This window comes from Labeo rohita, chromosome 1 (assembly GCF_022985175.1).
Source record: "Labeo rohita strain BAU-BD-2019 chromosome 1, IGBB_LRoh.1.0, whole genome shotgun sequence".
NCBI lineage: Eukaryota > Metazoa > Chordata > Actinopteri > Cypriniformes > Cyprinidae > Labeo > Labeo rohita.
Window position 1 is genome coordinate 34,843,143 of NC_066869.1, and position 22,320 is coordinate 34,865,462.

Below are 22,320 nucleotides of genomic sequence, written 5' to 3' on the forward strand. Positions count from 1 at the left end.
ACTCTAAATTGCTCTGCACTGCCCCTGAAATGGATTTTGACCTTGGTAGTGCAGAAGTCAGGGCAAAAGCTTTCCACTTTCTTTGACCTTATGATCTTGCTGTCACTTTCATGAAATAATACAGCTGAATGAGCAGAATCACATTCAACAAGGGAATCACGAAATGACTGGCTTTAAAAAGTAAAGAGTTTGATTTCTGCGACACTACTGGCACCAAACAAAATTGCAAAAATAACTGTTTTAAACAATTACCATTTCAAACAGCCAAATGTTGCCTCAAGCTCATGCCAGTGTTTGAGCCTAGAGTGTGTGTGTGTTTCTTTCCAAAGAGGGGGCTCTCAGAAGTAATATAGAGAGGCCTAGATATTGGGTTTTTAACCACAAAAGTTACCTCAGGTTAGTCAATAAACAGACATTCGTGACGATAGACCATTTGCCTGAGAAATGTTTTTACTTATTAGTAAAATAATTAGCATTTGGTCAACTGTGTTATTAGCACCAATAACAATTTGGGTTGCTTAAGATAAACCTCAACCAGATTGCACCATGAACAGGGCCAAATTTACCCCGTGTTGTGATGTAGACAAGGGTTTTACAATATTGCTGTTTATTATAAATGATTCATACACACACATCTGTATAAATAAAAATAAAATAAAATAAAACAACGATCCAATCAATTTCCAATCCTAAATTCTGATCCAGGTCCCATCCTAATTTTCTCTTGTTCATAAAATTGTTTAACTCAGATATACTGCACACTGATCAGCCAAACAAAAATCTCCAAACAATCCATCCAATGGATGCTATTAAAATTAAACTATCCACTTGTTCCTTACACCGGGATCATTCTGATGTCTGTACAAAGCCGTGAACGAGCTGTTTAAACCAATTATGTTAAAGCGAACATTCTTTCACTCCATCTGTCCTTAAGTGGGTGGACTGTGTCCACTGTAGACAAGATAGCGGCAGTGATTTTAATTTCTATTTGCTTTTGATGCGACATTTGCATTTAGCCATTAAGCGACTGAACACCAGTGCACCAGGCCTATGGTAAGAAGATGACTATTTGTCGATGTCTTGTTCTGGAGGCAGTATTTATGCAAACAGTTGTGCCTGGGTGACATCACCTCGCACCTCAGATCCAAACAAGCTGTTTTCTGAGGGTTATTACATGAATGCTTTTTTATTGATGATGAGGACATTTTAAGTTATGAAACTTGGATGATGTATTAAGCATACAAAGACCTCTTCTATGTCAAAAGATCAACGGAATTGGTTTCTCATGTCATGACCCCTTTAAGTCTTGCATGTTACATGCTCAGTCAGATTGAGATCTGGGGAATTTAGAGGCCAAGGCAACAACTTGAACTCTTTGTCATGTTCTTCAAATTATTTTGCATTGTGGCAGGTTGTATTATCCTGCTGAAAGAGGCCACTGCCATCAAGGGATGTCATAAAAGGTTTTGCAGCAGAACATTGCCCACAACATTGCCTCTGCCATCCTGGCTTCTTCCCATAGTGCACAGAACACACCACAAGACTTGCCGTTTTGGAGATGTTAACATAGTCTTCTGGCCATCACTGCTTGGCCTTTGTCAAAGTCATCTTTTTAAACTTTTTTGGTTGATTCCAACACATGAAATTCCAAAAATGACTGTTCACTTGCTGACTAATATATTCTACCCCCTGACAGGTGCCACTGTAAAGATATAATCAGTGTTACTCGCTTAAGTCCTTACTTGCAGTATAAAACTCATATACATCTGGGATGGCATGAGGGTGAGCACATGATGAGAGAATTTTTCTTTTTGGGTGTACTCCTTTAAGAATCTGCCATAAAAACTGATTGTTTCAGATCTTTTAAGCATTATATATATGGGGGCCACTCAAAACTCATAAAAGCTCATAAACAGACCACATGTGTTTGTGTGCCCAGCAAGACAAATCACTTTACTTAAACTATTAACTGTCCTCATCTTGAACACAGTACACACTTATATCAATGACAGTTGTGGAAATGTTGTGGAAAGTGTCTGCTGTTTGCCAGAGGGGTTGGATGTGGAGGATGGATCAGAACTGTAATCTCACCTCTCTTAGACAACAGGTGTTTATCTTCCAGCAAAAAGAATAAAAATTACACATCTAATGAATCATCCCTTACCCTTTTTTAAATTTGTACCCGTCCCCCAGATATTACAGAAATCTGTCTTTTACACATCTTTGCCCATCAATCTCGTTTACTGTGAGCCACACAAGGCGAGATGTGATTCAAGTCCATTACGACAGATTGGAATCTCCATCATCCCATAAATGGGAGGTGTGTGAGAGCACAATTTACGCAACACTTCTCTGTTACAAACCACCTCCACACTTAATGTAGCAGCCACAGCTTTGATTGAAATTTTAATGACTCACTCACATCTATAGATGTGTTTTTAATGCAACAGATCTATGGATAATTACAGTACATAAAGCACAGAATTAGGAATTAGGAGGCGAAATATTAAATTTTTAACATCTAATATGTGCCATAATAACATGAAAATGTCAGTAACACTTTACATTATGTTTACTTTGTTAATATTAGTTAATTCATTACTGTAAGGACCACGAGCAACAACGAACAATACTGGTAGCATTTTACAATCTTGTTCTACATGTATACTGTATTATCTACTTACTCAGTAATAACCCTGAACCAAAACCTAAACTAACCTAACCATAACCTATATTAAGTCCAAATCCAATGGTTAACTTATATTACTCTGCACTTTCTACTACATATATCCGTCTATGTTCGTGCGAATCATTCATGATCCAGCTTCACTTACAGCAGAAGTGAGTATAAGGGTTTTTGAAATGAATCTTTGCAATCGCGTTTCCTAATAATGTGCTAGTTAGCAAGTTTAGCGGCTAAATGCGGCTAAAGTAAACAGGCTCGTCTCTCCACAGAGAGAAGAGAGGGGCGGGACGAGCAGAGCTCATTTGCATTTAAAGCAGCCTCGACCAGAGTGAGATGATTTTTGCAGAGCTGATTTTGGCAAGGTAAAAAGGCTGTTGTTTTACACAACCATTGAGAATTTTTTAACCAAAGTATATTATAGACTTTTCATTAAGACCCTAAAGAATCATATCAACTTGTGGAAAATGGGCATCCAATGACCCCTTTAAGTGCACATACTGTAAAATAAAGTTAATCCACAATACATTAATACATTGATATACTGATACTATAAACAAAGGTGAATAAACAATAAGCAATTTTACATTTACATTTACTGTATAAATTTACACAAATTGATAAATGCTATATAAAAGTAATTGCTGGTTCATGATATTTAATGCATTAACTAATGTTAACATAAATAACATTATTATAAAGTGTTACCATTCCATTAAAATATCAACAAACATTATCAAATATGTCTTTCTGGATCTTACTCTTGAAGGAGGCCAATTCTAGATCAGATTATGATCCTAAACATTTATGGATTAGATCTTCTGGATGCCAAAGACATTAGTTCTTGTGCAGTTTCACCACATTACACATCTTTACAAGCTTTCTCAACATTAACATCAATATATACACTAGGTGTCCCACTGAAATTACTGTCTCAAATGAAAGTGTTCAGTGTCAATATGAAACATAATGAATCTGTATTTATTGTACACAGTATAAGTGAAAGTCTGTGTGTGTGTGTGTATGTGTGTGTGTGCAGTGTGGAGATTTGCTGTGAACACGATTCTGCTTTTAACAGTTGGCAGGTTACCTACTGCGGATGTGAATGCCGAAGCTGGCCTTTTAAAGCCCTAATCTCACTGTCTCTTCTTGTGTTTGTGTGTCTGTGTGCATGTGAGCGAGAAAGAGCAGGAATCTGCAGAAATGTCATGCCCATTTAAAAAAATGGTAACTGAAACATGCCCCTCAGATTTGTTAATCGAGTGGATTTTGACTGTAACTACCTAAAAGAATCAATGAAAGGCATCATTGTATCTAAAACGTAGAAGAAATCTACATTCACATGTTTACATTGGTCAGTCAAATTGTGTTTTTTTGCTGGTATGTAAAACAAGCTATGAAAATGTTCCTTTATTTATTTATATTTTACAGCACTTGGTGATCACTGAATGTCGGTTTGGGCTTGGATTGACAACCTTTTTAAGTAGACATTAAAATAGAATCTTTCAGTAGATGATGGAAGATTTGTGTGTGAGTTTGTTTTATACATCCCGGTGGGGACTTAAATCTGAATACACACACACTCATGGGGACTTGTGTCACGGTGGGGACCTAAATTGAGGTCCCCATGGGTACAAAATTATAAATATACAGAACGCATTTTTTTTTTGTTGAGAAAGTAAAAATGCAGAAAGTTTCCTGTGATGGGTAGGTGTAGGTGTAGGGTTAGTGCAGGGCGATAGAAAATACCGTTTGTACAGTATAAAAACCAATCACACAAAATGCATGTTATGCATGTTTTTATGTAGTACTGACACAAAATATTTCACATAAAAGATGTTTACATATAAAATATATTTAAATAATAGTGTCAGTAGAATATAGTAATAGTATAATTTATAAAAATTACCCCGTTCAAAAGTTTGCATACACTTGATTCTTAATACTGTGTTGCTGCCTGAATGATTTTTTTTTGTCTATCGTTATGTGTTCATGAGTTCATTGTCCCTTTTCAAATGCTCATCGATGTTTCAGAAGGAAACACAATGCATTAAGGCCTGGGGGGTGAAAACTTTTTGAATTTGACAATCAGGGTAAATTTAACTTATTTTGTCTTCTGGGAAACGTAAGTATCTTCTGTAGCTTCTGAAGGGCAGTACTAAATGAAAAAAAAAAGACATTTAGGCAAAATAAAAAAATGTACTTCATCTTCATTCTGTTCAAAAGTTTACACCCCTGGCTCTTAATGCATCGTTTTTCCTTCTGGAGCATCAGTGAACTGAGTCCCTCAGTTGTCCTCAGTGTGAAAAGATGGATCTCAAAATCGTACAGTCATTGTTGGAAAGGGTTCAAATACACAAAAATGCTGAAAAACCAAACAATTTGTGAGACCTGAAGGATTCTTCTGAAGAACAGTCAGCAGTTCAACTGTTCAGGACAAACAAGAGCAGAACAATCATCACTTAACAAAATAACAACAAACACAACAAAACACAGCTGTGGATCATTATATAACAACACATTATTAATAATCAAGTGTATGTAAACTTTTGAACAGGGTTTTTATAACTTCAACTTTCATTACTTTCTCTTATGGACTATATGTAACGTCTTTTATGTGAAATATCTTATTCGGGTCAGTACAAAATAGTAAAAAATAACATGCATTTTGTATGATCCCTCTTATTTTGGTACAATAATTCACATTTTGCAGATTCTGCAAGGTGTGTAAACTTTTGACTTGTAACTGTATATCTTTAAAAGTCGGATTTGGACCAGAAATGATGACATAATTATGTAATTTTGGTTGGGAATAATTGATAGTTGAGTTCATCATAGATTTTTGTTGGACTGAGATGAAAGATGACCCCTAAACAGGGTCTAGCATCTGTGGCGTATTGTGTATTGTGTGCAAAAAAGTGAAAGATCTTTAAATTATCATACTAAATGTTACATCAAATTACCTGTTTTGAGTCGCTTCCTGCACCTCGCTGGCGCTATCCGTCACGTGGTTCTCCCGGAGCGATGTCCCATATGAGAATGTACTGCTATTTCTCACAGATACTTGCACTGCATCCGAAGATCACTCAACCAGGAATACCCAAAATAACAGTGCAATAATCTACAAATATTGTCACTGCCTAAGAATGTGAGCTTTAAAAAGCAGACGTGTGTGGGAAATTGAACAGTCTCATCAGTTCTCGCGCTTCATCGCTTAAAAGTTTACCCGGAGCCGGAGTCTACTGTCACTCATTTTCTTGTTGTCTGGGAACATGTTTGCAAATGAAACAACGGTGTTTCTTTCTTGTTAAGGCATGCGTACTGGGTTGATGAATGTCTTCAACGTGCTTCAAATATAAGCGCGCGTAATCTGACTGGAGTCTGTGGACGGGCTCGCGCGTCTCTCGGCGGACCGGAATACATTGTATTAACGCGAGCAAAACATCTGTCGATGCCTGGGAGACGGCTGCTGAATACTGAGAGAGGAAGAGCAAAGCCTGGAGCACAGAAAATAAGCCTCTGTAGGGTTAAACACGACAGCACCCGTCCTGGAGAGGACAGAGGATTCTGGAGGGTGATAGTGGCCGTGAACTGGACATCACTGTGAACCTTCACCCGGGACAGAAAGAGAGAGAGAGTAATGGTCTTCGTGATGGCATCAAAGTGGCTTTTATGTTTCTGCTTGCTTTGGCTGTGCGTGACAAGTAAGAGGCTATTGCATACTTGTATTCAATTTTTATTTGTTTTGTCATATTTAGGCAAATATGCAGAAATGGCAACACAGGAACAGCATGCAGCCTATTTTTTTATTGGTGACTTTGGTAGCATGGTGTTTCTCTTTCTTTCTCACTCTGTCTCTCTCTTCTAATGGATGTTTGAGAGCATAGTGTAAGACTTGTTGATTAAGTTTATTTTTATTCATTGTTTAAAAAGTAGGTCAAACACTATTCTTTTTGTTACCATGTTTCTGAAACTTCACGGAAGTCATGCATACTTTTTACACAGCTATGCTCTGCAAATCTACCGTATTGATTCAGAAGACTTGAAATATAGTGCTTGAGTTATGTGAACTGCTTTTGATGCATTTATGAAGCTTTTTTTAATAGATATTTTTTATATAGTCCCCATCCACTTTTTACTGTATGAAAGAGAGCAGCATTAACATTCTTTACAACTTCTTCTTTTGTGTTACTTGCAAGAAAGTCATACCAGATTGTTTTTTTTGTTTTTTTTACCACATATGCTATAGGCCTATGTTTGTGTAGGTGTAGACAAATATATGATTGCGTGTAAACATTTAAAGCACTTGTGTGGAAAAGTATTTTTGGTTAAGATGTTTTCCGAGCTGAATTAATTTTTTAGCTAGTCCATATGACCATAGGCTCTTTTTATATTTCTGGCAGTAAATTAAGTAAAAATAGAGGTAAATGGAAAGCCATTTCAGCATTCCATTTACACTAACAGCAAACGATAAAATGCAATATTAATGGGAAAGAAAAAAACTACACTTGCTATTTTTGTAATAATGCCAGTGTTATATAACACAAAATAAAATGATATAAATGTACAATAAATAATGTACATAAAAAGAGAAAATGTTTTCTATATTTACATGCTAAATTAAGTCAAACTGTTAAACGAGTCCATAGATTTAGATTCCTTTACTTTAAATATATAGAGATGTTGGTTTGGATTTATTTTAAAAGCATTCTGTTTATTTTTTACGGAAATATTATTGGTCCAGATCTTTGTGAATGTTGGTGCCCACAACCAGGAAGAAGGTCTAGCCTAAATACTGTCAACATCAATATCTTAAAAAATGATCAACTGTATATGTAACAGATCCCAAAATACAGGATTGAGATCAATGTGCACACATAATCAAATAAGGATAGCATGTAATTTGATTCATTTGCTATGTTCATTAAATTACATGTGCACATTGAGAAAGACAGATAAAATGAATATGTAATCTGAACCAAAAGCAAAGGTAGAAAACAGCAACCATGATGCCACAAAATTGTTCGTGGAATTACTGGTAAGATCTGGTGTTTACTTGGTGTAAACAGTATACAGGTAAAATCAATTTTCCAAGATGCTCAGAACATACAATCTTTTTTGTGCATTGTGTGTTATGGTTATGTCTGTATAATGTAATTACTATACAGTGCTGTGGGATGAGAGCCATAATGTGAAGTATGAGAGCACTTAACATCCATTAACATCAGAGCAAGCATGACAAAAACACACAACCTCTTCACAGGCAGATCACTCACATGCACATAAATTACAGCTCAGCTGAATGGCCACAAACACACACATGAAGTGTAAATGATAACTAAATAATTTATTTCATATTTAATTATCAGCTCTTTCAGGAGTTGTTGCTTATGTGGATGTGTCTCTTGTACACGGCCTTTTTACTAAACATAAGAGTAGCGTAATATGGGAAAAAAAGATCTACAGGGCTCATAATTGAATATGATGTCACTGTTGATGTCAAGAAGAGTAAAGATCATCACTCTACTGTCTGTATGTGATGTAAAGGCTGGCTAACAGCCTATAAGACGGCAAAAGGTCAATAAACCGTTAGATACATATCAACAGTGCAATACAATTCTAAAATAAATTTAGGTCTAGTTTTACAGAATGATTCCAGCATCAGTAAGTGTACTGCACTTAAAAAAAGTTGTTTCAACTTAAGAAAGTAAGTATTTGTGCTGCCTTAAAATGTTGTTTACTTCACTCGAATATCCACGTTTTCATGTAGTACAACTTAACATTTCATGTTGAATAAACTTAAAATTTTAAGGCAGCATGAACACTTCTTTAAGTGGAAACAACTTTTTTTTAAGTTGTTCTTTTTTTTAACAGTGTACATGCTTGAGCAGCTGTAGCGACAATGTCTCGTAAGCAATGCAGGTTTTCTGTAGTTGGATGTAAAAGTGAACATAAGAGTAGGGTGTTGTTTTACATGACTATTGAGGAATTTTAACCAAAGTATTTCAGTGAAGACTCTAAAGAATAATACCAAATTGTGGAAAAAGTGCATCTAATATCCCATTTAAATATAATTAATTCTTCCATCATTATTGTGAATGCTCCTTAACTTATCAGTCTGTGCATTATTGGTGGAGATTTTTAGTGCCTGCTTCTGCAGTTAATATTGTCACGCCAGTTGGTGATGACAAGTGAGCCATTGAATTATTCAGTCAATTGATTCATTCAAAAACACTGATTAATTCAGGAACAAAACACCACTTGTATTTAAACTACTGTTCAAAAGTAATAGTATTAAATTTATTACATTCATTAAATGTTTTCTGTTTTAATATACTTCAAAATGTATTTTTTCCCAGTGATGGCAAAGCTGAATTAAGCCTTCAAAACTCGATCAGAAGAAGGTACCTCTGGAAACAGGAAGTGAAATAGAATTTGTATTCGGACGTGCATTGATGCCTTCCTGCTTCCTTCCTGCTTTTGGAGGCAGCATTCCAAAGCTTTCGGACGCAGCCATTCTTAAATGCAGAGTTGGTGTAATATTTCTATTATCAATGTTGAACATGGCTTTGCTGCTTAATAGTTTTTTAAATCCGTGGTACGTGATATTGATGAATAGAAGATCAAATAAACAACATTTACAATAGTAACACTGTAAATGTCTTTTCTGTCATTTTTGATCATTTTAATGTATTCTTGCAAAGTAAAACAATTAATTTTTGTTTAGAAAAATTTCTACTGACCCAAACTTTTGAATGGTAGTACATAACAGATTGATTTTGCCGTGTGCGTGGAACAGTTTTCACTGGTGGAAATTAAAAAAAAAAAGTAAAATAGTAAATTTTTGTTTATTTCTAAACATTCTCATAATGTTAAAAAGAGATTTTGGTGCTCTCTGTACTGTGTTTGAATCCACAGCAGTTCATACAGACATTGAAAGTCTGACAAATAGATTGAATCAATAAAATGGATATTAGAGTCAGATGCTGCTGCAGATGTTTTTTGTGTCTGATGAAGCATTAAGCTGGAAATGGTGGTCAAACACAGATGGGTCTGAGATTAAATGTAGTAGTTCAGACACACATATACTCACTTATTGATTGTCTTTTCAGAGTCATCCATGGCTTTTGCATGGGTATAACATCCTTGAGGACTGAGTTACACACAAACACAGATCAACTGATATGAAGTGGATCTGAACCTTGCTTTGCTTAAAGGGACAAGCCATGCAAAATGACTAAAGCTCAGCATAGCCACAAAAGCTCAAAGGTGTGTGTGTCTCCCTGTGCGGAACGGATCATACCAATTGAGTCTGACACAATCTTGGATTCATGATGGAACTAGGTGTGTGTGTGTGTCAGTGTTCTCATTTGAGAGGAGGAGCGCAGTCGCTGGAGATCTTATCCCACATGCAGTGGGGAGGAAATGGCGTGTGTTTTTGTGTGTGTGTGTGAGTTGCTACCGTCTTGGCCAATCATTGTTTTGCCATGTCATTGGCACACCCCCTCCACAGCATTGGTGGGCTTATGAGATATGATGGGATAAGATGCAGAGAAAAATCATTCTGACATGTTTGTGTGTTTTTGCTCTGCAGTGAAAGCAGATTACATGCAGCTTAGCAGACACTTCTGGCCTTTTCATGATATTCTCAAAAACTCCAGGACTAAAAAAAACACTGTAGTAGATGGTACTGCTTTGTGACCGTAATGGCTTTCGATGATTATTTGACATTTAATGACACATTTGTGAAAGATTTTGGCAAACAGACACTAGATACAAGCTATAACAGCCTGGAAGGGATCATATCATATCATTTTAAAAACGATTTTTTGAAGTTGTAAATAAAACAATGATTATTAGAGTATGTTTTACATGAAAATACCATTTCAGGTTTTTTCTCTTCAAACTTTAACAAAGAATTATACAATGCCTGCTTGCCCTTTTTTTCAAATTGTGAAATCCACTAGCAATTTCTATGGAAGCCAGTAACTGTGATTTTTTATCGTAAAATTCTGACCTTTTTCTCACATTTTTTCTCAGAAAAGCGTGATGCAAACTCACAATTCTGACTTTTTTTCTCATAATTGTGAGATGTAAACTCGCAACTGCGAGTTATAAAATCAGAATTGTGAGATATAAACTCGGAAATCTGACTTTTTTTTCTCAGAATTGCATGATATAAACTCGCAACTGTGAGTTAAGTCAGAATTGTGAGATACAAACTTTCTGAGAACATATCAGCCTTTTTCTCCCTTATAATCGGACTTTATAACTTGCAACTGTGAGTTCATGTCTCACAATTCTGAGAAAAAAAGTCAGAATTGCATGATATAAACTTGCTACCGCGAGTTGTAATATGAGAATTGCGAGATATAAACTTGCACATCTGACATTTTTCTCAGAATTGCGTGATATTATGAGTTTATATCTCGCAATTCTGCCTTTTTTTTCTCAGAAAGAAAGTCTGAACTGCAAGATACAAACTCAAAATTGTGGGAAAAAAAGTCAGAATTACAAGTTTGTATCTCGCAATTCTGGCTTTATTTCTCGCAATTGTGAATTTTTATCTCACAATTCTGGCTTGATTTCTCACAACTGTGAGTTTATATCATGCAATCTGCAGTTGTGATAACGCAATAACTTTTTAGTGGCGGAAACGGGCTTCCGTAATTTCAGAAAATTGTTGAAATAGAAAATCAGCAATTTTTTTTTCTTTTTTTATGTTTGATTTTTTTTTATGTTGTTATCCACTAATTCTTCTTCCTGTTATTTATTTATATATTTATTTATTTATTTTTGGCAAAGCAGTCACAATTTTATTTATAGTAATTTATAAATAGTCAGATTTATATAATAATCCACTCCTAAATGTGCTGCTCAGTGTGTTGAAGTCAAATGTCAAATGAGCTGTTTTTTCAATCTTACAACATCTTTGATCAAAGAAAGTTCTCTGTGTGGAAAAATCCATCAGCACATTCATTGATCACAAAGAAAAAAAAACAAAAACAAAACAGTTACAACTTTCTTTTATGTTCCAGCCAACATACAGTCAGCAAAAGATATTGCACTGAAAAAAAGACTGGTATTGGATTTATTTGGAAATCAATTTAATAAATGACAAAAAGGCATTTAGCATGTGTTGATCTTAAAACATTTTTCAATCTCCATGTAAATTTGTTTGTGTGTGTGTGTTAGGGTCTCTTGCTGCAGATGCTGAGGAGAGGCTGGTAGATTTTCTTCTTGGTCCCGAGCGCTACAATAAACTTATCCGGCCTGCGGTTAATAAGAGTCAGCAGGTCACTATTGGCATCAAAGTCTCTCTTGCACAGCTCATTAGTGTGGTAAGTGTTTCTCATTTACACACACACCGAACACAAAATATTAGAGCAGAGTTGGCCAACTCTGGCCTTCAAGACTTACTGTCTACTGTACTTAATTTAGCTCCAGCCCTAATCAAGTCAACACAGCTGCCTGGGATGTTCAGTTAATCCTGAAGACTTTCGATTTTTCAGCTGTCTATCATTCGAGCATATATTTTATACAGTACAATTGCATTAGAGCCATGGTGCAGCAGTAACACACCCTTGGCACATTAGAGACTTAGGGCAGATTGACACTGACAGGTAAATCACATTGACACTGTGTTCTAACCAGGCGCAATGCCACTGTATGACAAGCGACAAAACAATTTATTACTATTTTTGTCCTGTTGCACTGGGTAGCCCCACCCACTGCAGAATCTCATTTGTTCAAATCTGTGCTTCACACAGCTGTTTATTAAACAGCAAATACATTCAGACTGTCTTTCACTTTGAGTGAGGATGGAGACGCTGGAAGCCTGTTGCGTCATGTCTGGTTAGAACACATTGTTAGTGCTCACACGGGTCATGCAGGTTTGAGTCTGGATTGTGTCATGTCCTGATCTCATCATATCCGTCATACATCATGTTCTGTTCTTTTTACAGAATGAGAGAGAACAAATCATGACTACGAATGTGTGGCTGACTCAGGTAAGCCCACCTGCTATGACTGTGCACACATCTGGGTGGTGTTATAAAACACAGTCCAATGAGCTGTCCCACATGAGTGTATGTGCATGTGGCAGATTTGAGTTGTAATCCAGTTATAGTTTACTTTTAGATTACGTCTAAATGTGGTGGAAAATCCTGTTTAACTGAGTGAATGCGTTTAGCTTTTAAATGAGTTTGGTACAAATACTGGTACATTGTCTCACCCAATTTGAACAGTTTTAACCACGTTCTTCTTTCTTTGTAGGAGTGGAATGACTACAGACTGGTGTGGGATCCGAATGAGTATGAGGGCATCAAAAAACTACGAATACCATCGCAGCACATCTGGCTTCCTGATATAGTACTCTATAACAAGTATGCCATAACTGTGACTAGTACATTTATATACCTGTACCACATATATACTGTAGCATTTAGGTCAGTAACAGTTTTAATCTATGTATTTATTTATTTATTTATTGTGAAGGTCTCTTATGCTCACCAAGGCAGCATTTATTTGATCAACAGTAATATTGTGAAATATTATTACAATTTAACTGTTTTCTATTTTAATATATTTTAAAATGTAATTTATTCCTGTGATGCAAAGCTGAATTTTCAGCAGCCATAAGTCTCCAGTCTTCAGTGTCTAGCAACATTTCTTAACAATGTTGACAGCTCACTTTTACAATCACTTTTGATCAATTTAATGCATTCTTGCTAAATAAAAATATAAATTTCATAGACAGATAGATAGATAATTCATAGATAGTACTGGCACATTATTTTCAATGATAATATGAGCATAATATGATATTGTGATTTGCTATTTGTTGAGTAGCTCAAATGTTTGTTTGACTTGCCAACAATATAGTGACCATGCCACAAAATAAAGATTTTTTTATTTTTATCAATTTATTTTTTTATGTATATTTACATATAAAATATAAATGATTTAAATATTTAGATATGAATAGAAGATAGATAGAACAAAATTATAGAGATCATATGTTTACATACACCTTGCAGAATCTGCAAAATGTTATTTTACTAAAATGAGAGGGATCATACAAAATGCATGACATTTTTTATTTAGTACTGACCTGAATAAGATATTTCACATAAAATACTTTTACATATAGTTCACAAGAGAGAATAATAGTTTATAATACTTTATAAAAATGACGTCATTCAAATGTTTACATACACTGGATTCTTACTGTGTTGTTACCTGAATGATCCACAGCTTTTTTTTTTTTTTTTTTGATAGATGTGTCATGAGTCCCTTGTTTGTCCTGAACAGTTAAACTGCCTGCTGTTCTTCAGAAAAATTGTTCAGGTTCCACAGATTCTTTGGTTTTTCAGCATTTTTGTGTATTTGAACCCTTTCTAACAATGACTGTATGATTGTAAGATCCATCTTTTCCCACTGAGGACAACTGAGGGAATCATATGCAACTATTACAGAAGGTTCAAACTCTCACTGATGCTCCAGAAGGAAAAACGATGCATTAAGAGCCAGGGGCCTCATTTATCATAAGTGCGTAGAAAAGGTTCTATATTTTATCCTTATATTTGCACACATTCCTATATATAAGTACAAGTTGGTAAATCTCACACTTTGCGTGAAACTGTTCTTACACACTCATTACGCACACATCTGTGCATACACACTGTTGATAAATGAGGGCCCTGGGGTTTAAATATTTGAACAGAATGAAAAATGTGTACATTTTTCTTATTTTGTCTAAATATTTTTTTTTTTCATTTAGCACTGCCCTACAGAAGCTACAGAAGATACTTACATGTTTCCCAGAAGACAAAATAAGTTAAATTTACCCTGATCTTCAAATGCAAAAAGTTTTCACCCCCCAGCTCTTAATGCATTGTTTTTCCAATCATCAGTGAGTGATTGAATCTTCTGTAATTAAGGGTGCATATGGGTCCCTCAGTTGTCCTCAGTGTGAAAAGATGGATCTCAAAAACATACATTGTTGGAAAAGGTTCAAAAACAGAAAAATGCTGAAAAACCAAAGAATTTGTGGGACCTGAAAGATTTTTCTGAAGAACAGCAGGCAGTTTAACTGTTCAGGACAAACAAGGGACTCATGAACAACTATCACTAAACAAAAAAACAAAAATAAAAAAATAATATGCATTTATATGGTCCCTCGTATTTAGGTAAAAAATAATTAACATTTTGCAGATACTGCAAGGTGTATGTAAACTTTTGAACTCTTACTTTATGAGGAAGGACTAAGGGATCTAAAATATGGTCATGCAGAATAAGGCATTAATATGTGCTTTATAAATACTAATAATCAGCCAATATGCTTGTAATATGCATGCTAGTAAGCAACTGGTTAATAGTGAGAACTGGTCCTTTAAATAAAGCGTTACCAATAGTTTTACTGGAAAATGATTGTATGCGATGAGCGTCATACACTCCACTGATATGCTGTATAGCCTATATTTACATTCAGTATAGTTATACAAGCATCTGATGGGTGTCTTTTTGTCTGATAAATTTAGCACACTTATGTGTGTTAAGATTTCATTTTGACAGCTTTTCTCAGTTCTTATTAAGGCCATGAGCCTTGTAAACTTTTGGGAGGTTTTGAGACTTTGATGCATTGTCAGTGTTTAGTGACAAACTCAATACAACAAGCAAGCTGTCACTGTTCCAAGAGACTGGCTAATTATGCTAGAAAGTTGCCAAAAGCAAGAGCAGTCTCCTCCCTGGTTGCTGTTCTATCAGGTCGTTCACGTCTACACTCTTGACAAAGCTCAGAAGAATGAAGAAAAAATAGGAAGAATGACAAGCAAAAATGTTTAAACTGTTTGATCTAGGTCAGATGTGTGTTCCCAGTGGAAGCAAGCAATGGGTGTTATATAATCCCCATTTTAGTTGATAAAAATGGAGGATGCACTTGCGCATGTTCGTTGCTGAAATGGATAAATTGGGTGGGATGAGACTTTAATTTGCTTAAGAGGCATTTCCTCATGTAAAGAGACACTGGTGCATGTAATCCTTTGCTAAAATAAGCATTGTATTTCTATGCTAATTTTAATTGAAAAGCTGTACACTAATAATTTTTCAAGGGCACAGAGGGAGAGAGATCCTGGATTAAAGATCTGTTAATTAATGCATACTAATCAGGAACTGTGTGTGATGAGGAGGCGTTCTCAACATCTCATTTACATGGATTTTTCAAACTGGGGCCCACAAAGAAGTGCATGAAAAAAAAAGATTCCTACAAAATGTTTAGAGCAATCACAGTTAACTTCTTGTATTAATTTAATATATTTAACAGAATAATATGTTACACACCAAAATGTGTATTTTTTAATATAGTTTCATTTTCATAAAATCATGATCTTAACCACAATTATTTTATTGGACTGACAACCAACTAAAATAATTAAAAAATAAAATAAAATAAAAATAAATTGGTTACACTTTATTTTGTGTTCTTACTGTGTAATTATACCTTTAAGTATTGAGTAATATTAATTAACTACATGTACTTACCATATGGTTAAGGTTAGGATTAGAGTTTGGCTTAGGGTTACTTGCATGTAATTATGCATACTTTATTGTTTAAAGGACCTTAAAATAAAGTTTTACCAATACATCTTATTTTCTACATTGAACATTAATAAAATATTGCAATAGTAATTTTTAAAAGACGTTAAATGATTTAGAAATTAAATATTATTTAGAATAAAACCATTTTAAAAAAATATAATAAATAATAATATTAAAAGGTGTTTATAAATAAAAAAAAAATATATATATATATATATATATATACACAAAATACTGAATTTTTAGGAAGGGGGTTCCTCGCATGACTGTGTTTGTGTTTTGCAATTCTTTGCATTAAGTTGTGTGAAAACCCCTGTGCCAATGCATGCATTTTGGCATTGTGACTCACTTTATGCACTTATAATGTATATTCTCTTCTCTTACAGTGCAGATGGTGTATATGAAGTATCATTTTACTGCAATGCAGTCGTCTCCAACACTGGTGATATTTTTTGGCTCCCTCCTGCCATCTACAAGAGCGCCTGTGCAATTGAAGTCCGTAACTTCCCCTTCGACCAACAGAACTGCACGCTTAAATTTCGTTCTTGGACCTATGACCGTACAGAACTCGATCTTGTCTTGACGTCCGATTTTGCCAGTCGTGATGATTACACACCAAGCGGTGAATGGGATATTGTGTCGCTCCCTGGCAGAAAAAACGAAGACCCCAATGACCTCACATACCTGGATGTCACATATGACTTTGTGATCAAGCGCAAACCTCTCTTCTACACGATTAACCTCATCATTCCATGTGTCCTCATCACTTCTCTTGCAATTCTGGTTTTCTACCTTCCATCAGACTGTGGAGAGAAGATGACACTTTGTATATCCGTTCTTCTGGCTCTTACTGTGTTTCTACTCCTGATATCAAAGATCGTTCCGCCAACATCCCTGGCTGTTCCATTAATAGGGAAGTATCTGATGTTTACTATGGTGCTGGTCACATTTTCTATTGTGACAAGTGTGTGTGTGCTCAACGTTCACCACCGATCTCCATCGACACACCGCATGCCCGAGTGGGTCAAACGTGTGTTTCTGCATAAGCTTCCTGTTTTCCTTCTGATGCGACGGCCAGGAAGGTCTAATGTACGGGAAAGGTTTCGACGGAAGCATCAACGGAAATCATTCTCATCTGATGCTAAGGGCATAAAGTTGGATGGAGACTCATTCTTCTTAAGTGATGACCCTGGGCGTGTGTGCGGGGCCTGGAGGGTCGGCGACCTTCCTGAGGGTTCAGAGTTCAGGCAGAGAGTGAAAGTCAGGCACGACCCAGATGTGGATGAGGCCATTGAGGGTGTGAGGTTCATTGCTGAACATATGAAGATTGAGGATGATGATGAAGGGGTGAGAAGTATTTTTGTGTTTCATTGATTGATTGATGTATTGACTTGTTGAGTTTGAGCAGAGTTGTATCTCACTGCACAACAAGTAGTCCGATTTCAAAGTGTATCACTCTTAAAAACCAGTCCTTTTAGTGAATCAAAAACATGTAGTTCAACCAGTAGTCAGATTCTTGCATGAATTACTCTTATGGCCAGGTTCTTTAACAACAAGTGTATAACAACAAGTGTATTCTGATTCTTGACTGAATTAGTCTTAGGAGCTGTTTCTTTTTAGTGAATCAAAAAACATGCAGTGGAACCAGTATAGACCAGTATGACTCTAAAGAGTCAGTTCTTTTTAGTGAATTAAAAAAAAAAAATGTGTAGAGCAACCTGTGTAGTCAGATTCTTGAACCAATGACTCTTATGAGCAGGTTCTATTTAGTAAATGAATAAATATACAGCACTATTAGTGTTGCCTGATTCCCAAATAAATGACTCTTATGAGTCAGTTCTTTTTAGTGAGTCAAAAAACATGTAGCGCAACAAGTGTAGTCTGATTCTTGAACAAATGACTCTTAGCTGGTTCTTTTTAGTGAGTCAAAAAAACATGCAGCGGAACCAGTGTACACTGATTCCCAAACAAATGACTCTAAAGAGTCTTCTTTTTAGTGAATGAATAAAACTTAAGCACAACCTGTATGGTCAGATTCTTGAACAAATGACTCTTATGAGCAGGTTATTTTTAGTGAATGAATAAACATACAGCACTACCAGTGTTGTCTTATTCCCAAATAAAGGACTCTAATGAAACAGTTCTTTTTAGTAAATCAAAAAACATGTAGTTCAACCAGTAGTCAGATTCTTGCATGAATTACTCTTATGACCAGGTTCTTTTTAATGATTGAATAAACATACAGCATTACCAGTGTTGCCTGATTCCCAAATAAAGTACTTTAATGAAACAGTTATTTTTAGTGAATCAAAAAACTTGAATGCAACCTGTGTAGTCAGATTCTTAAACCAATGACTTTTATGAGCATGTTCTTTTTAGTGAATGAATAAACATACAGCACTACCAATCTCGCCTGATTCCCTAATAAATGACTATTATGAGCAGTGATGGGAATAACGGTGTTATAAATAAATGGCGTTACTAAAGGCGTTATTTTTTTGCGGCGTTACTATAATTTATTATAATATTATTATAATTTTATTTTTCAGTTCATCTGAATGAATGCACAATGTACCTGTATTTGAGGAACTGTAAACTCTGAAGGCACGTGACTATCCGCTGCTTTCTCTCACACACACATAAAGAAAGATACAGAGCAAAAGTGTTATATACCATGCAGAATTGACAAGCTACATGTAAACGATATTCTTTGTTGTATTTTTCTGTCAAAATAATGAAGTTCCTTTGGAATTCTTCAGCTTTTAAGAACTCCCGGTTTTTGCAGTAGTGGGCAGAACTAATGTGCGAACGGCCATCTCACTGGCTGGCACTCACCTTTTATCGTCCCTGTTTTTATTTCAGCAAATCAGTTAGAGCAAACGCAGAAAACGTGATTAATATTCATGAACCCAGCAGCTCATTAATCCATAGTGCATTTTATATTGTTATTAGTAGTAGAATTCATAGTAGTTTTATTACCTTATCAGTATTATTTTTAGTTTTTTCCCTTTTTTATGGTAACACTAAATGACTTAAGCACCACCACCAGTCTTAAGTTCAGTCAACATGACAAATATGCATTCATACATGCTTATTCTAAAGTTCTAATCACTAAAGTTTAATGCTAAATGATCATAAAATCATAGTATAATGCTTGACTGACTGATGCTAAGTGTACTTTTTAGATATTTAAAAAAATTGTGCCATTAAGCTTTAGTCTGGTGAGTAAACTAAAAAATTAAATAGACAATGGCCGAAAGGTGTCTGTAGAGGGTTGAATAATATTTACAATGGTTTATTAAATTTGATAGGTGTCTCTCACATTGACCCACAGCAACATTAAAATAGTGTACAATGTTTTATAATGATAATTGATTCTATTTAGTGTCTATTTCATTCATTTAACATGGACATCCAAGTTATTTGACATATTTGAACTTTTTTTTTTTTTTTAAATAACGCAATAGTTACTTTACCTGCTAACTAACTCAGTTACTATTTGTGAGAAGACACTAGTAACTATAACTAATTACTTTTGTAAAATAACATGCCCAACACTGTTTATGAGTCAGTTGTTTTTAGTGAATCAACATGCAGCGGAACTAGTATAGATGGATATTTGAACAAAAGACTTTAAAGAGTCCGTTCTTTTTAGTGAATCAAAAAATGTAGTAGAACCAATGTAGTCTGATTCTGAACAAAAGACTCCAGTAGCTAGTTATTTTGGTCAGTCACAAAAACATGCAGCAGAACCACTATAGATGGATTTCAGAACAAAAGACTCTAAAGAGTCAGTTCTTTTTAGTGAATCAAACAAATACAGCTTACAACTAACTATAAGATTGAATTCATTAATTCAGTGTAATGCATATTATATCAGTACAGTTCTACAAAAAGAAATGAATAGTAATGAATGAAATGTTTATTGTAGTTGCAAACTATTAGATTGCATTTATGCTGTCTCTTTATTGAAATTATCAAATATTTTGCCAATTAAATTGCTTTTCCCTCCAAAAAAAATTTTTTTTTTAAATACTAAAATAATCAAGTTGATCAAGCTGATTCATTCTTTACAATTACCATGCCTAGACCTGAGCAACTAAGTCTAAAATATGGAGCAAAACTGCAGTGCTGAATTTTATTAGTGACCAAAATACCAGGATTGAAAACACTGCTAAAGCCCCATGACTACGCATATATATAGTAGTAATTAATGTTTTTGCTTGCATGTGCCATGCAGATCATTGAGGACTGGAAGTATGTAGCCATGGTGATAGACCGGCTCTTCCTCTGGATTTTTATCCTGGTGTGTGTCGTCGGCACACTCGGACTCTTTGTTCAGCCTCTCTTTCAGAGCTACAACACCCCCGTGGCAGAGGAAGAGTGAGTCACATCTTTCTTTCTCTACTCCTTCTCTTTAATTCATGATAGAAGAGTGTTTGGAGGCAAGTGCCTTCAGGATTTTTGTAAACTTCTTATGCATTTAACAATAGCGTCACCTTCAAAGTGGAAAAGTTTGCTGATGTTTACTGATGCATTTGCTTCTCTCTGTCCCTTTCCTACCTTTTCCCATCATTTTCTTCTCTTTCCCATGTCTTCCTTTTGCAGATATGGTGATTTCTAAAATATCTGCTGACTGATCCTGTGACTTTTGGACGTACTTGTTGACCGAGCTTTGACATATCACAACACATATTTAGCAGAACAGAACCATTGTGGGGCGAATTCACTAAACAGCTGCATTAGTGTACGCTGTTTCAGCGCAATAATATGAATTATTCACAAACCACACGCAATCCAGTTCAAGCAGCCCCAAAATAGCATTTTGCATTCAAGTTAATTATTTTCTGTGTAAACTGCCATTCTATGCAAATTAGGCTTATAGCATGTATATTCAAAAAATGAGTGCTTTGTGCCTAGTACAAATAACGCTGCGTTATTACAAGCAGGCTGTAAACACAATTTTATGTAAAACAGATATTTGTTTACATTTTTTATTGATCCTGCTTGCAGTAAATTATCAAATGATGATTAATTGGAGTAGAGTGTTATAATCAGCCATAAAATCAGCCATTACCTGATTTGCATAATTCCTTTAGATGCAGATAAACACATCAGCAGGTTCAGTTCCTTCTTAGTGAATTCCCCCTGTGTGTCACATGACAAACACTCTCAAAGCTATAAACCAATGATCCTGTTCCTTTAAGAATTTCTCATTTAAACAATAATAGCAATGTATGATAGCTGTCAGTGCCACTCAGTCATCATATCTGCAGCCAAATCGTTGTATAACTATAATATTTATATGGTTTATGTAGTGTTCACTTTTATATTTTTTCAAGGCACACATTCACTATCAAAGAAGGTTTACAGGGTTTCAAGAGCAGAACATTTATTGGAGACCTTGATGCAAGGACTGATTTTCAAAGACTGATTTTCTTTTTTCTCCTCCTTGCTTGACCTCACACAAATGCATTGACACCAAACTGTAGTTCACTCAGTGTTGTTTGATATGAACGTTTGATTAATGGCTGTGAGTGGTTTTCCGGAACTGAATCACATTTTAATTGCCTTAAAAGAAAGTTTCATGCAGTGATTGAAAAACACTTCACCACCACGATGATCAATAGACTTTTCAAAATAAGAATTGTAATTATAAAAATAATACAATAAAACCTTTTTCCTTCCTTTCTTTGTATTGCTTTTCATGTGAGAGCAGTTATTTTCATATTTTCTGTTTCTTCTGTTTTTTTCCCTTTAATGCATTCGATCCATTTACATGTACTCAAATGCACAAGCCCTAGTAGACAATCTTACATTGCTGATATATGGTTTATACATTATATGAAACACTGGTGCGTATCTGTTTGAATATGTCTATATGTCCATGTTGCCACAGGTGTCAACACGTAGACAAACCTTTACCATTTTTAACTGATTGAATAAAAGTGCCGAGTAACATAATGAGTGTAGATGCCTTTGCTAATCTTTCTTCCAGCATTAGCATGCAAAATATTCTATTGCCATGGAAACCACTA

The 22,320-nt window shown here is 35.2% G+C and overlaps 1 protein-coding gene across 1 annotated transcript; it reads left to right on the plus strand.

The window, feature by feature from the left end:
• Positions 1-5,742: 5,742 nt before the first annotated feature.
• Positions 5,743-21,921, plus strand: chrnb5a (cholinergic receptor, nicotinic, beta 5a). The gene is made up of 7 exons (XM_051108473.1): positions 5,743-6,387; positions 11,879-12,024; positions 12,649-12,693; positions 12,959-13,068; positions 16,669-17,629; positions 20,523-20,665; positions 20,891-21,921. The coding sequence occupies exons 1-7, from the start codon at positions 6,324-6,326 to the stop codon at positions 20,904-20,906; spliced, it is 1,485 nt and encodes a 494-aa protein (XP_050964430.1). The 5' UTR covers positions 5,743-6,323; the 3' UTR covers positions 20,907-21,921.
• Positions 21,922-22,320: the final 399 nt, after the last annotated feature.

Coding starts and splice junctions, on each gene's coding strand:
- chrnb5a (XM_051108473.1), top strand. CDS start 6,324: ATGGTCTTCGTGATGGCATCAAAGTGGCTTTTATGTTTCTGCTTGCTT. Junction 6,388..11,878: donor GCTTTGGCTGTGCGTGACAA/GTAAGAGGCTAT, acceptor TGTGTGTGTTAG/GGTCTCTTGCTGCAGATGCT. Junction 17,630..20,522: donor TTGAGGATGATGATGAAGGG/GTGAGAAGTATT, acceptor TGTGCCATGCAG/ATCATTGAGGACTGGAAGTA.